The sequence below is a fragment of the Oreochromis niloticus genome, linkage group LG11 (assembly GCF_001858045.2).
Source record: "Oreochromis niloticus isolate F11D_XX linkage group LG11, O_niloticus_UMD_NMBU, whole genome shotgun sequence".
In the NCBI taxonomy this organism is placed as follows: domain Eukaryota; kingdom Metazoa; phylum Chordata; class Actinopteri; order Cichliformes; family Cichlidae; genus Oreochromis; species Oreochromis niloticus.
In genome coordinates, this window is record NC_031976.2 from 23,301,900 (window position 1) to 23,315,561 (window position 13,662).

At 41.7% G+C, this 13,662-nt stretch overlaps 1 protein-coding gene across 6 annotated transcripts; it reads left to right on the forward strand.

Annotated features, from left to right (window-relative positions):
* The first annotated feature begins 126 nt into the window (after positions 1 to 126).
* Positions 127 to 13,376, forward strand: wnt4b (wingless-type MMTV integration site family, member 4b). Of its 6 annotated transcripts, none has more exons than XM_025911494.1 (12): positions 127 to 511; positions 4,089 to 4,279; positions 9,127 to 9,223; positions 9,323 to 9,365; positions 9,609 to 9,836; positions 10,092 to 10,328; positions 10,432 to 10,516; positions 10,635 to 10,766; positions 11,060 to 11,202; positions 11,295 to 11,435; positions 12,304 to 12,466; positions 12,562 to 13,376. In XM_025911494.1, exons 5-12 carry the CDS (start codon positions 9,801 to 9,803, stop codon positions 12,729 to 12,731), a joined length of 1,107 nt encoding a protein of 368 aa, XP_025767279.1. In that variant the 5' UTR covers positions 127 to 511; positions 4,089 to 4,279; positions 9,127 to 9,223; positions 9,323 to 9,365; positions 9,609 to 9,800; the 3' UTR covers positions 12,732 to 13,376. The 6 variants fall into 6 exon arrangements, with proteins under 6 accessions (XP_025767279.1, XP_025767280.1, XP_003450628.1 ...); XM_003450580.5 differs by having other exon boundaries at positions 131 to 511; positions 4,089 to 6,526; positions 10,175 to 10,328; XM_025911495.1 differs by lacking the exon at positions 4,089 to 4,279.
* The last annotated feature ends 286 nt before the right edge of the window (positions 13,377 to 13,662 follow it).

Genomic DNA, 13,662 nt, shown 5'->3' on the forward strand with positions numbered 1-13,662 from the left:
TGCTCACTGCATGCACTCACACTCCTTCCACTCTCCACTGGCAGTCCCAGCCCCCTTAGCAACCCCGTTGTCATGGTGACACTCCCCCCCCCCCCCTACTCCCTGACAGACCATAATACTCAAGCAGTAGCAGTATACATCCCATAATATACAACTCCTAAAAAGACAGGAAAGAGGAAAAAAAACACTAGTGCGCTGGGTCTCCAGGGGAGCGCAAGTCGACTGGTGACAGACCATAATACTCACAGAGCATCCACCTGGTAGTGAGCAGGACTACAACAAGAAGTCATTTAGCCTTCACTCTTTCCTTTGGATTCATACAGGTAGGCAGCATGCCGACTGCGTTCGGGTCAAACAGGCCTGCTGAGCAGGAAGTGCTGCACATCTCTGAGGCCTCCTGTTCCTGTGGTATCAGCACAGGTGGAGAGTACCCAGGGCCACCCCAGTGACGGAGAAGACTGCCATCAGTTCCTCCAGGATTATCTCCTCCACCTGCATCACAAACCAGCAGGTATGTATCAGCACAGCAGTGGTTAGAAAGTAATTCGTTCATTTTAAAAAAAAATAAACAAATGTTCCCTGCTTAAGTTTAATTTGTGACTTTCACAAAACTTTTTGAGAAGTTTTGTAAAAGTGTATCGACACCCACCCACTAGATCCTCACCTCCACCCTCTGAATATTTGCAGAAATAATGAAAGCCATGATATCCAAGTTTTAAAACCTGTTTGTGTTTAGAGAGCGGATCAGCGTAGGGGTAGTTACATATGTTGCATTTAGCAACATATGTAACTACCCCTAAAGTAAATGACTGTACTATAAATATAACAGACATGTGTTTTAAATGTACAGAGTCCAAAGTAACATTACTTCACTGCGTGTGACTTTAGAGAAGGATTAATATATTTTGTGACAAGCTCAGAAAGACACATGCAGAGATCATTTAAAAGTTTTTTCTACTAAAAGTTGTTTCTACTTGGTTTGTATCCAGAAGAATGATTTAAAAACACCCATAGACCTCCATTATTTAAACGTCAGCATTGCTTTAGTGAAAAAAGGAAACCTTTAAATATCAAATGTTACACATTATTCATCCATCCATCCATGGGGACCTCCCTCTCCTCCTAGAACACATCTACTAGCTCTGGGAGCGGTCACCATGGCATTCCCAAGTCAGCTGACAAACATAATCTCTTCAGTGAGGCCTGGGTTTTCTCAAAGATTATAAATCGGAAAGACTCAAAACACCTCACCCATGACACGTCAAGGCAAATGTTACGCATGAGGAGACGAATGACCTGTCACTGGAAAAATTATACAAAATACACAATATTGAAAGACTAGTTGTAAAACAGCTAACTGACCATCTGCAGAGGAATGGTTTATTTCAATAGTTTTGGTCAAGTTTCAGAGCTCATTAAAGTACAGAAACAGCTTTAGTGAACGTTACAAATGATCTTCTTATAGCCTCTGACAGTGGACTTATCTCTGTGCTTGTCCTGCTTGACCTCAGTACAACGTTCGATAGCACTGACCATTACCGCAAGTACAGCATGCTGTAGGTATTAAAGGTCCTGCATAGGGCAGGGCGATATGGCCAAAAATATTTATCACGATATATATTTGAAAATTTGCAATAACGATGTAATTGACGCAAGACAAAATACTTTACAACTCCACAACTTTATTAGTGCAAAAAAAACACATCAATGTATTTTCACTTAAACAAGCAGCTGTTTTTATGTGCATTAAAGCTATATAAAAATTTAACAGTGCAAATGCAAATTCCTCACTGACAGTTTAACCAAAAGGCATTTCCAGTGGAAATTGGCCGACATATCCTGAGCATAACCATATCCACAAAACTTAAAAAGAGGTTATACACACAATACAATAATATTATGTTAAAGCACAGTACATATCACTCCGCCAGGCTCCTGACTACGGTAGCCGTAATGCTCCAACAATCCATCAAGCAGTGCGGCTTCATAGCTTAGCAAAGTCGTACTAAAGCATTTTTTGACAGATTTTCGAGCGCCGTGTACCACATAAAATCGGTTCCGTAATAACGATGGCCCGCTTGCATGCGCTCCCAAAAAATGTGCTTTGGTGTGTATCTGACGGACGAAAGCCAAACCAGTTCCACACCACTGAAGCTGCACCATTTTTACAAACCAATTCTGTTTCATCTGTTTCATTCAACGATCCGCTTTCGCCCTTCTCATTCTCCGTCGCCGCCATGCTTTTTCCACCATGTGCGTATGAAAACAAAGGCACTGCGCATGCGCGTTTTACCCATATTCTATCGCAATATTTCATTTTCTTATCATTGCCTAACATTATACCGGTATTACCGTGAACGGTATGATATGGCCCAGCCCTAGTACTGCACTGCAGTGGTTTGAGTTATTTATCTATCTAATAGACTTAAATTTGTTCATGTAAATAGAGAGTTCTCTTCACACATTTAGGTTAATTGTGGAGTTCCACAGGGTTCTGTGCTAGAACCAATTCCGTTTGCGTTACACATGCTTCCCTTAGGCAGTATCATTAGAAGGCATAGCACACGTTTCCACTGCTATGCAGATGACACCCAACTTATCCATCCATGAAGCCAGATAACACACTCCAATTAGTTAAACTGCAGGAATGTCTTAAAGACATAAAGACCTCGATGACCGCAATTTTTCAGCTTCTAAATTCTGGTGAAACTGATGTTATTGTTCTCGGCCCTAAAAATCTGAGATATGTGGTATTTTACCAGATACTTACTCTGGGTGGTATTACCTTGGCTTCCAGTAACACTGTAAGAAATCTTCGAGTCATTTGTGACCAGGATATGTCCTTCAAAGCACATTATTAAACAAATAAAACATCCTGTCTCAGAGTGATACTGAAAAACTAGTTCATGCATTTATGACTTTAAGCTAGACTACTGTAATTCTTTATTATCAGGATGTCCTAAAAACTCCCTAGAAGGCCTTCGGTTGATTCAAAATGCTGCAGTGAGAGTACTGAAAGGGACTAGAAAGAGAGAGCGTATTTTTCCCCTACTGGCTTCCCTTCATTGGCTCCCTGTTAAATCCAGAATTGAATTTAAAATCTTGCTCCTCACATACAAGGTCTTAAATAATCAGGCCCCATCTTATATTAATGACCTGATAGTACCATATCACCCTATTAGAGCACTTCGCTCTCAGCCCGCAGGCTTACCTGTGGTTCCTGGAGTATTTAAAGTACAATGGGAGGCAGAGCTTTCAGCGTTCAGGCCCCTGTTCTGTGGAACCAGCTTCCAGCTCAGATTCCCCCTCTCGGCTTTTAAGATTAGGTTTAAAACTTTCATTTTTGATAAAGCATATAGTTAGGGTTGGATCAGGTGACCCTGAATCCTCCCTTAGTTATGCTGCAATAGGTGTTGGCTGCTGGGGGATTCCCATGATGCATTGAGTGTTTCTTCTTCAGTCACTTTTTACACTCACATTTTTGGTTCTTTATATCTGTGTTTATACATCTCACTGCATTTAATTTTTAGTTATTACTCATCTCTGGCTCTCTGCCGGTCGTGGCAGGTCCCTGAACCTGGTTCTGCTGGAGGTTTCTTCCTGTTAAAAGAGAGTTTTTCCTTCCCACTGTCGTCAAAGCGCTTGCTCATAGGGGTCATATGATTGTTGGGTTTTTCTCTAATTTCTCTATATTATTGTAGCATCTTTACCTTATAATATAAAGCACCCTGCGGCAACTGTTTTAGTGATTTGGCAGTATATAAATAAAAATGGGTTGACTTGAATTTTTTAAAACAGGGGCTGGGTGTTGAAACAAATAAAAAGCTAACAGCACATTTCCACCACAGAAAAACAGTGACTTAAAAGAAAAGTAAAATTAGGGGTGCACAGTGATGCAATGGTTATAACTGTCCTGGGTCCTGAGCTTGAATCCATTGGTTGGCTGGGGCCTTCTGAGTGGCACTTGCATGTTCTTCCTGTGTGGCCTGTGCGGGTTTCCTCTGTCCCCCAGTCCAAAAATATACATGTTGAGTAAATTGTTTTCAGTGCTTCTCTGTCTTTCTGTCTTTGTGTTGGCCTTGTGATAGACTGGTGACCCATCTGGTGTACCCCAACCCTCATCCCACAGCCCTGAATTGGATAAGAGGAAGAAAACGGATGGATCGAAAAATAAAATCAGACCCTGACTAAAACCTTCTCCCAGCTGGGTTTGCTTGGTTCAATAATTCCAAAGTAAAATTACCTGAATGTGCAAATAAGAGCTCAGAACGAACCACATGTGAGTTTGATCGAGTACAGATTTATTGATACACTACAAGAGAGCCACACTCAGCATTTCAATCACAGTGATTCAGTTTTGATTATGTACACAAATGATTGCTGTTATCCTGCATAGAGTTCCTAAATTAGACTGTTATTAGTGGGTTCATTACAACTCGACTGCAACACATCTGTCTCACATCTGGTCATCTACTTTCAAGGGCCAACAGATTTGCAAGTACACACATATCTTGTATCTTGTGTAATAAAGTGCCAGTCGAAAGGGAGTAACTTTCTCTAAAGTGCTAAAATTGATCCATAAAAACATGCACTGCTGCTGCCTTCAGGTTCTGTCTGGAGTAAATACAACCAGAGATCAGCGCATCCAAAACCATCGCAGCAATAATCATGATAGATTTTATATATATGTAAGCTGCAGGTACCAAAGATAATATCTAATACAAAAGCAAAAGTACCAAATAAGTTAACTAAAATGTGCGTGCTGCAGCAGCACATTCCTCTGCTAAATTCAGCTCCCTGTTGTGGCTTCACTGATTGATTTATAAAACTTATTATTTTAAAAAAGAAATAAATGAAAATGGCTGCTTTTAGCTGCTCAGCGGGGCCTCTTCATTTCTGAGTGGCTTCCCAAAGTAAAATCCCTTTAATGTTAAGTCCAATTTGAAAAGTTTGAACTCATAAACGAGTTTAGAAGGAGCAATCGAAGGCCACATGGCGTCTAATCAGGCTCCAAAGATTTACTCATTCACCATGAGAAACCTTCATTTCTACTACTCTGAAGAGCACTTTGTAATCACACCGAATCAGATTTGCGTACAGTTTAAGCATCATATTCCTCTGTCACACACAGACATATGCTTGCACACACACACATACTTTGCCTACTAAAAAAAATCAAGCAGCATTTTATGTTGTTGAAGTAACTAATTCAAAACAAGCTGTCACAAACTACACTTTTCATATCAACTTGTTTGTCAAGGGTTTCTTGTGCTGCTGTTGAGTTTTGTTTAGCTGCAGCAGTTTAGCATTCAGTCAGGTGTTTTGTGCAACGTTCAGCTCAGTGTGTTTGATATGTGAAGAAATCTGACAGACATTTTATGTCAATTTGAGCAGCATGTGGCTTGTTATGACTAGCTCACTTTGCAGGCTGCTGCTCGTTATGGCATAAGACATGTTACTATTTAGACTGTCAGCCATGGATAACTAAACTGTAATTATGCATTGCATTTTAATTGGATTTCCTGCCCATTAACTTACTGTATTTCTTTACTTTTCGCAGAGATATATGTGCTTCATTTCATTGGGGAAAAAAAACTTACATAGTTTACATTAACACTAGTATTTTTTTCACTGCTAAATAGGCAAGTGATTAATATTTTCTTCTGCTTTTAATTTGTGGGTCTTGATTATTGATACCTATTTTGCTTTGATTCATAAAAGAAAGATTCCTATGGTATCAGATTCAGATCTCAATGGGCAGGAGCTGCAAAGATGTGAGCCAAAAGGCCTTTCTCTACACTCCAGAGGCCACTTTGCAGTATTCCCCACTGTACAGGACATGCAGATCGCATAGCAACAAAGGCCTACGTCTGGTCATTGTCCGTTACTTTTGCTTGAATGCCCCTTACACATGCATGTGCGGGTGCACATGCGCTCACGTGCAACACCGTCATCTTCAACGCCTCATCTTGCTCCCTCTATCCTATATGCACAGCTGTCCTTCCACCTAAAGCAGGCTGCTACACCCCCCCAACCCCCAAACACATGCGCACGAGCACACACATACGCGCACCACCATATTTCCATAACATCCATGGGTCGTCCATTCCCTCTGCCCCCTTCCCCCATGTGCACACAGCTCGCCGCCCACTCTGCCACCCCCTCTTCCCTGCCTGACAACACCACCGCCCGCCATCCCATAATATTCATGCACACGCTCCGCACACATTCATACACAGCAGTGCGTGCAGTGCTCTTTGTTGGCAGAGATGCCTGAGCAATGTGAGCCTGCTCATGCACAACAGTCATGTTCCTGCCTGATATCTGCATTCAGACTGCTGAGGCAGGTAGCCCTCAACTGCAGGGAAGTAACAAAGCAGATCAAGGAGTGAGAAAAAGGTGGTGGGTTACATTTCTGTCTCTTAATGACCTTGGGAGGGGTATGGGGGGGAGAGAACATGTTCGTGAAGTCTAGACTCACCCTGAGGCAGCCCTGTCCGAATGAGGCCAATCATCCATCCCAATGGTAAGAATCAGTGGACAAAGTGAGATCAGTTAAGAGTTGTCTCTCAAAGTCTGCTGCTGTCTCCCACTTTAACAGAGGGAATGCAACTCATCTCCACATATATGTCGTGCTGAAGCTTTAACAAGCATCTCTTTAAGCTTCGCAACCTGGCTACAGTCAATCAGTGTGGGACCATTTCGGAATGATAAAATGTCCACAAAATGGGGGAAAGATAAAGATTTAAAAAAAAAGACGGCAGGTTATTTACGAGAGAGGGGTGAAGGGACGAGCATAACAGAGGCGCCGGACATGACAGTGGCCAGCTCATCTCCATGGTGTTGCTGTGGGAGACAGCAGAAGACGTCACTTGGAGAAACAGGGGACACAAAGGAGTAATACGACATGTGAACGACTAAAAAAGGAGGGAAGGGAGCCTCGAAGAGACCTGTCTTTGCTGACACACACAGAGGAAAGTGCGCAAGAGAGATGGGTGACCATTTACTCTGGGTGTCAGGTAGATGGGCCACCAAATCTTAGACGAGGACTCCCAACATTTGAGTCTGCAAATGTTTGGCTTCAGTGACGCACTGACTGATTCAACACATGAGCCTGTAAGAGGAGCAAATGGGGTTTCATTAGGTGTCACAAGACTGCTGCACATATGTTAATTTATAGGCCTCTGGGATTAAAAAACACGTCTTTGAAGTCAAATTTTAACTTTAAAATCAACCAAAATTACCATCAGACATCAGTGATGGCAGAATATGTGGAAATCAGGACCTAAATTAAACATTTAAACTCTGAATTTAAAAAAAATGGATAAGAAAGCAAAACTGCATTTACCACCATCTGGTTATAGTTAGCTGGTGACGTAGCTGCAAGTTTCACCATGTAGCTAATTTACCTCTAAAAGTCACTTTGAGGCTTCTCACTTAGTTTGTTGGACATCAGCTGAATCTCATCATAACAGAGGAAACTGTAATACAAAACTACTTTCTATGCTAACAAGCCTAGATTAGCAGAACAACAGAACCAGATTTCTGGTTTAGGATTCTGGTTGAAGTGGGATTTGTGTGATTATGTGCAATTAAGCTGCATTTAAAGGTCATGTTTTATTCATATTATAATCATATACTGATCGTTTAATACATTTATGAGCTATATTAATTTACGAGTTGATGCTCAAGAAAGCTGAAACAGCACATTTTGCTGACATTTTACTGATCTTGTGACAACCTGATTTTTCTTTTCCCGAGGGAAGCAGGCAACTGAGGAAAAAATATAGGTCTATAAAATTTTATTTTCTTATATCTTTTACAGTTTGACTTAGTAGGCCTTAAAGACCTTACATTATTCAGTAAAAACCATAAATATGGGGAATGAAATAGTCATAATTTACACGCTTCTTCTGGTTGTTTCAGATACAGTGTGTTATAAGACTGGAATAGGTCCCAAAAGTAGCTTAAAGCTAAAGGAAACACAAATTTTTAAAACACTGAAGGTAGATCTGGATTTTTTCCAGTATTACTATGACTGGTTTGAATGAGAGAAAGGGAGGGAATACTACAAAATAAAAAATGAAAATATATGCAGCGATAAATATTCTTTAAAAAATGCTGTACAGTTTATCTCATGCTCTTGATTTTTCTGTGCTAAACAGCCAGCATGCAGTAATCAAAAAATATTGTTAGGGTATTTCAAATTCTCCAGAAAATCTATGTTCACATGGATAATTTGATTGAGAATTTGGTCTTCAATTCATATACCACAAACCTGGTTTATTATTCTTTATTGCTTTTCCCAATCCCCCGTGTGACACCCATCCGCTCTGTCCTCGTCCCTCCCTTCCCTCCCATCTTGTGATTTATTTGCCTCAGTTCCAATATTTGTCGGCAGTCTGTTTTCTTCCCCTTGTCTAAATGTCACCCCTTCTTCTAAGACAATATAGGGAGTGAGAGAGAAGGAGAACGAGAGGGCAAATTTGGGGGACATGGAGGAAAAGGGGGGGGGGGGGGGGGGGGGGGAAGCTGGACTCGTAAAATGAGCAACAAAGTTTGGGAAAATTACACATTAGGTAAGACACTTTCTCACATGCATGTACATATATGTGGAACTGGAAGTGCTGTGTTTCAGTCACTGACGAGGATTTTGCTGAAACGTTTATTGAAACAAACAGGTTGGAGTTCTCATAAGTTTCTCTGATATAAATCATATATATATGTTCATACATGTGTTAAGGCATGTATGCACACAACCACATTTGTGATTTCAGTCCAGCTACCAGCCCAGGCTCAGACTTTAGTTTTCATGCCAGATTAACACAATAGAGGGCATACTTACGCTTGTAATGCTTGCGTAGTAAAACAATGACCCTTTTCCAAACCCTCCTCCTCCCTCTGTCAGCATCACTCCACACCCTGGATGTCCTCTCTCTCCCACCCTCACTCTCTACCTCCTTTATAACCCATCACTCCCAGCTCACTGCCCTCACTCATTCTTGCTTTTTCAACTTGCAATGGACACATTTCTTTTCCCTGGAAAGAACTAACCACAAGATGACACTGTGCTACTCTTTGCCTGACTAATAAAAAGTGACTTTTATTAGTGTTTCTGGATTTTAGGTTGTTGTTTTTGGGGGTGAATTCAATTAATCTGGGACTGAAATCGGACATATGGACGTCTTTTTGTGCATCAAGGATGAGTTTGTGAAACAGTCATGTAAGTATGCTTTTGCTTTTATTGGCAACAATAGAGAGAAGCTGAAGAGCAGCTTTGCTGAATAAAATTGTGATTCATTTTGAAATTCTGTCCTCTCAGTAACAAAAAGAAGAATAACTGGCTATCACAGAAATATCAACTGGTAAGAATCAATTTTAAAACTCTTGAAACCTGAAGGAAATTTCACGAGTATAACGCAGTAATTTTGTGGTTTTATCTGCTACAAAATGATGAACTGGATATACAGACTTAACTTCGAACGCCAGTAACTTGCATAAACCTTATCATTAGAAAACTAATAAGGAAGTTATTGTTTACTTGACCAAAATACCATGCAGAGCATCTCTGCATTCATCATTAACCTGCTAACTTGTGATTTCAACAGATATGTGGGGATCATCCCCAGACTCTGGACTTTAAACTTAAACGGCAACAAACACACAGACGGACGGAGCGATCACTTCAGCTGTGGACCCAAAGACCCAGCCTGACGCACGGAGACGGACAGAAGGACAGACAGTCTGATGCCAACTGTCTCCACTGTCAATCTCACGGCACCACTCCTCCTCCTGTTGCTATGGGCAACCCACCCCACCATGGCAACCAATTGGCTGTAAGTCTAGTGTGTGAAGGAGGATGAGAAAGAGGGAGTTTGTTTGTCATGCTATAACTTTTAAAAGGTGGTGACATGTCACTAAATCTCTTTCAGTCGCTCCCCTCTCTTTCTTTGTCTCGCTCCTGGTGACCTTTTCTCTTTTCTCTCTCTCCCTGCCTTCACTGTGCCTTCCCTGTCTTCTTTGCCTGTTTGTCTCCTTGTTTTCATCCTCTCTATTTGTTACCTCTTCATCTTTCTGTCACTCTTTTAAAGGCCCCAACCTTGTACTTAAATATGCATCTTCCCCCACGTACTTGCTGTGAATCACTCCTCTGTCTTCCATTTTTATGTCCCAGCTCCCTGGCGAGGCTGCCCCGCTCCCGGCCTGTGTCTGGTGCTGCCCCATGTGCACGGCTGAGGGGGCTGACCCCAGGCCAGGTGGGGGTGTGCAGAGCACGGGGGGAGGTCATGGAGTCTGTACGCAAGGCAGCAGAGATGGTCATAGAAGAGGTATGAAGCATAACTTCTGAGTAATTTAAATAACAATCACCATTATCTGTGTCAGAGGTGGAAACTTTTACATCCCTGGTGTGTAACTCGCTGTCCAATTCAGTGCCAGCACCAGTTCAGGAATCGCCGCTGGAATTGTTCCACCACCCCACGTGGGATCAATGTATTTGGCATAGTGATGAACCAAGGTAGACCCATTACTGGCATGAAGTTAGTGAATTTTCTGAAGAAACCTCGATTCACTGAGCAACATTTATAAATATTCTCTAAAAATAAAGTTGTGTCATGTGTCTGCTGTGGTTTCAGGCACTCGTGAGGCAGCCTTTGTGCACGCTCTGTCCTCAGCAGCTGTGGCGGTTGCGGTGACCCGAGCCTGCACCCGCGGGGAGCTGGAGAGGTGTGGCTGTGACAGGAAGGTCAGGGGGGTCAGCCCGGAGGGTGAGCTTTAAGTCTATTCCATGAAAATATAGTGAGTAAATCCACTCTGACTCACACAGAGCATAGAAAGGCTGCTACAGTGCTGATTGTGGGTCTAAAGTATGTGGCAGTAATGTCAGCTGGTAGTTTCCCATCAGCTGTCACATGTAACACACCTGTGCTGTGAGACTGTAGCAGCTGCCCCCTGCCTCACATGACCCAGATGGGATTTTCCATTTAACATCTAACCTTCTTTGACCTTAAAAAATCACAGTAACACAGATCATCTTAATCTAAGCCTCGTTCCACCACAGGTTTCCAGTGGTCAGGGTGCAGTGACAACCTGTCCTATGGTGTGGCTTTCTCTCAGACATTTGTGGATGAACCGGAGCGAGCCAAGGGGCTGTCAGCAGGCCGGCCGCTCATGAACCTCCACAACAACGAGGCCGGTCGAAAGGTTAGCAACATCACCAATGTCCTTACAGATTTCCAACTCTCTGTGTGAATTTACAGAATTTTTTTTGTCCTTTATGATTATCTCCTCCTCAGGCCATCCTTCATAACATGCAGGTTGAGTGTAAATGTCACGGTGTGTCTGGGTCCTGTGAGCTGAGGACCTGCTGGAAGGTCATGCCTCCATTCAGGCGTGTGGGCGTTGTGCTCAAGGAACGTTTTGATGGAGCCACAGAGGTAACAGATGATACCTTCTGCTTGTTTTCTCTTCCCTAGCTTAATGGGTGAGCAGATGTCACATGAGCTGAAGTAAATAATTTATCAGAAAAAAAAATACCATTTCCTCTGAAACATCTCGAAATGAACCTGTTATGCTTTTTCAGCTCCATGTTTGTATTTTTGAACCTTGCTACAGTAGTTTTATATGATTCACATTGCAAAATAAATCTTTATTTTTCTTGTTGCTTATTGCAAGCCCTCAGCTCATCAATTCATGAAATATGGGGGCTAAAATCAATTTAACTTCCCTCCTCTTAAATCAGTTTTCTTCTGATTGGCTGCTCCTTGCAAACAGAAGGTTTAAACATCAAGTTGTGGGGCTACTGTCCTCACAGCCAGAGGTGTGTGCCCGGGATTACCATATTAACCTTGTAACACCAAGTGTCTCACATTTTTCATCATCAGTGTGATTTTTGTCCCCATGAAAACGAAATAAATACCAGCACAATACATTTTTGTGCAATAAATCGCCAAAAAAAGAGTATCAAAATGTATCAAATATGTTACAAAAATAAATTATGTGTAAATGAATTAAATTAATATTTATTTCATTTTTTTATTTGTCAGAATGTTCAATAAATACTTCATTTTCAGAAAAATAGAATTTCCAGGTAATTATTTCATAGTTCAGGCTTTAAAGGGTTAAGGATATCATCTTTGACATCAGAAATAGCCAAGAGAAGGAAAAGCAGTTTAAAATAAGCTGGGAGCTTTTGGATCACTTCTTCATTAGCTAACCACATATTTTAAAAACGTTGACCATGTTTAATAAAGTCACCATTATTACAGTAAACATTACTGTATTGTAACGTCACAATCCTCCCAGGTCCGCCTGACACGTATAGGCTCCAGGACAGCCTTGCTCCCCCGAGATTCACAGGTCAAACCCCCTGCTGCCAGAGATCTTGTGTATCTTGCACCCTCCCCAGATTTCTGCCGTCTCGACCCTGAAAATGGTATTCCTGGGACTGCAGGTAGAAGATGTAACGGTAAGATCACCAGAACCACGTCACACGTCAACTTACCACTCATATCAATTTAGAAAGTGATGTTGCAATGTTTTGAAACACCCCCCTCCCTCCAGGAACGTCTCGGCTGGCACCAGATGGTTGCGAGCTGGTGTGTTGCGGGCCAGGCTACAAAGCAGGCCGGGCTGAGGTGGTGCAGCGCTGCTCCTGCAAGTTTTCCTGGTGCTGCTCGGTGCGTTGCCAGCAGTGCAAGAATACGGTCACCATTCACACCTGTAGAGTGTAAGAAGTCCTAACAAGGCCTGACCAAGTGAGCCCAGATCCTAACCAACCACCAGACAGACACCGCTGGACACAACGCGGGTTAACTTTGACACCAAATTATCGTAATTATTGTCCAAAGCAGCCTTTCTTTGTCCACGTTTTCCCTTAGAGAAGTGAAACTGCAGTTTGGTGTGATTGTTTTCTTGTAAAAGCTGCAAAATTAGAACTAATGTAAAGACAAAGCTCCATCAGGAAATACAAAAAAAAGTCTGCTCAGCTTTTAAACTGTTCAAAATATTAAGACAGACAAACTGACAGGCACAGACATGCATACAGGTGTAGGCATGAACACACACAAACACAGCAGTTAATCACACGCTGAACTGACAAAGCTTTTAAAGCAGAGCTTAACCAGAACTAACTCTCAAACACTGAAGATTTCTTTTATGTTGTATTCTGTTGTAGGCTAGCACGTCTTTGGACTTGTACTGTATTTATGTCTTGTTTTTGATTCTGGTTTATTTATTTGTATATCAGAGTCTTTGCTGCACTTACATCTTGTGTTTTTGTCCCTCGTCCTTGTATGAAACTGTTCTGTTTCCTGCACAATCAGTGCGTTTAGGTCTTTTTGAGTTTCTAATAAATAGAGTAGTTTATTAAAAAAAAATACCAAAGTGTTTCTTTATTGAATGGTACCCTGTGAGACTGTTTGGAACAGAAGTTGTAGTTGCAGGTCCCTGTACATGTTTAGTTTTGCATGACTATACCATTGATGGATTTATTATTTAAAACCTACAGTGAAACTCAATCACTGTCAGACTGTCATTGCTAGTAGACTTTGTATAAAAAAAGAGATCTCACTTAGTGATTTGTAGAGTCCTTTTACATCATGTGACTCTCAAACCCTGCCCACTTAAAGCAATTTTTCAATCACAAAGCCTCACCCTAAAACA

Bases quoted from the DNA above. Each gene is read 5' to 3' on its own strand.
- wnt4b (XM_025911494.1), top strand. From the start codon at position 9,801: ATGGGCAACCCACCCCACCATGGCAACCAATTGGCT. The intron at 11,436-12,303 runs GTAACAGATGAT...CAATCCTCCCAG, and splicing joins GTTTTGATGGAGCCACAGAG to GTCCGCCTGACACGTATAGG. The intron at 12,467-12,561 runs GTAAGATCACCA...CCCTCCCTCCAG, and splicing joins TGCAGGTAGAAGATGTAACG to GAACGTCTCGGCTGGCACCA.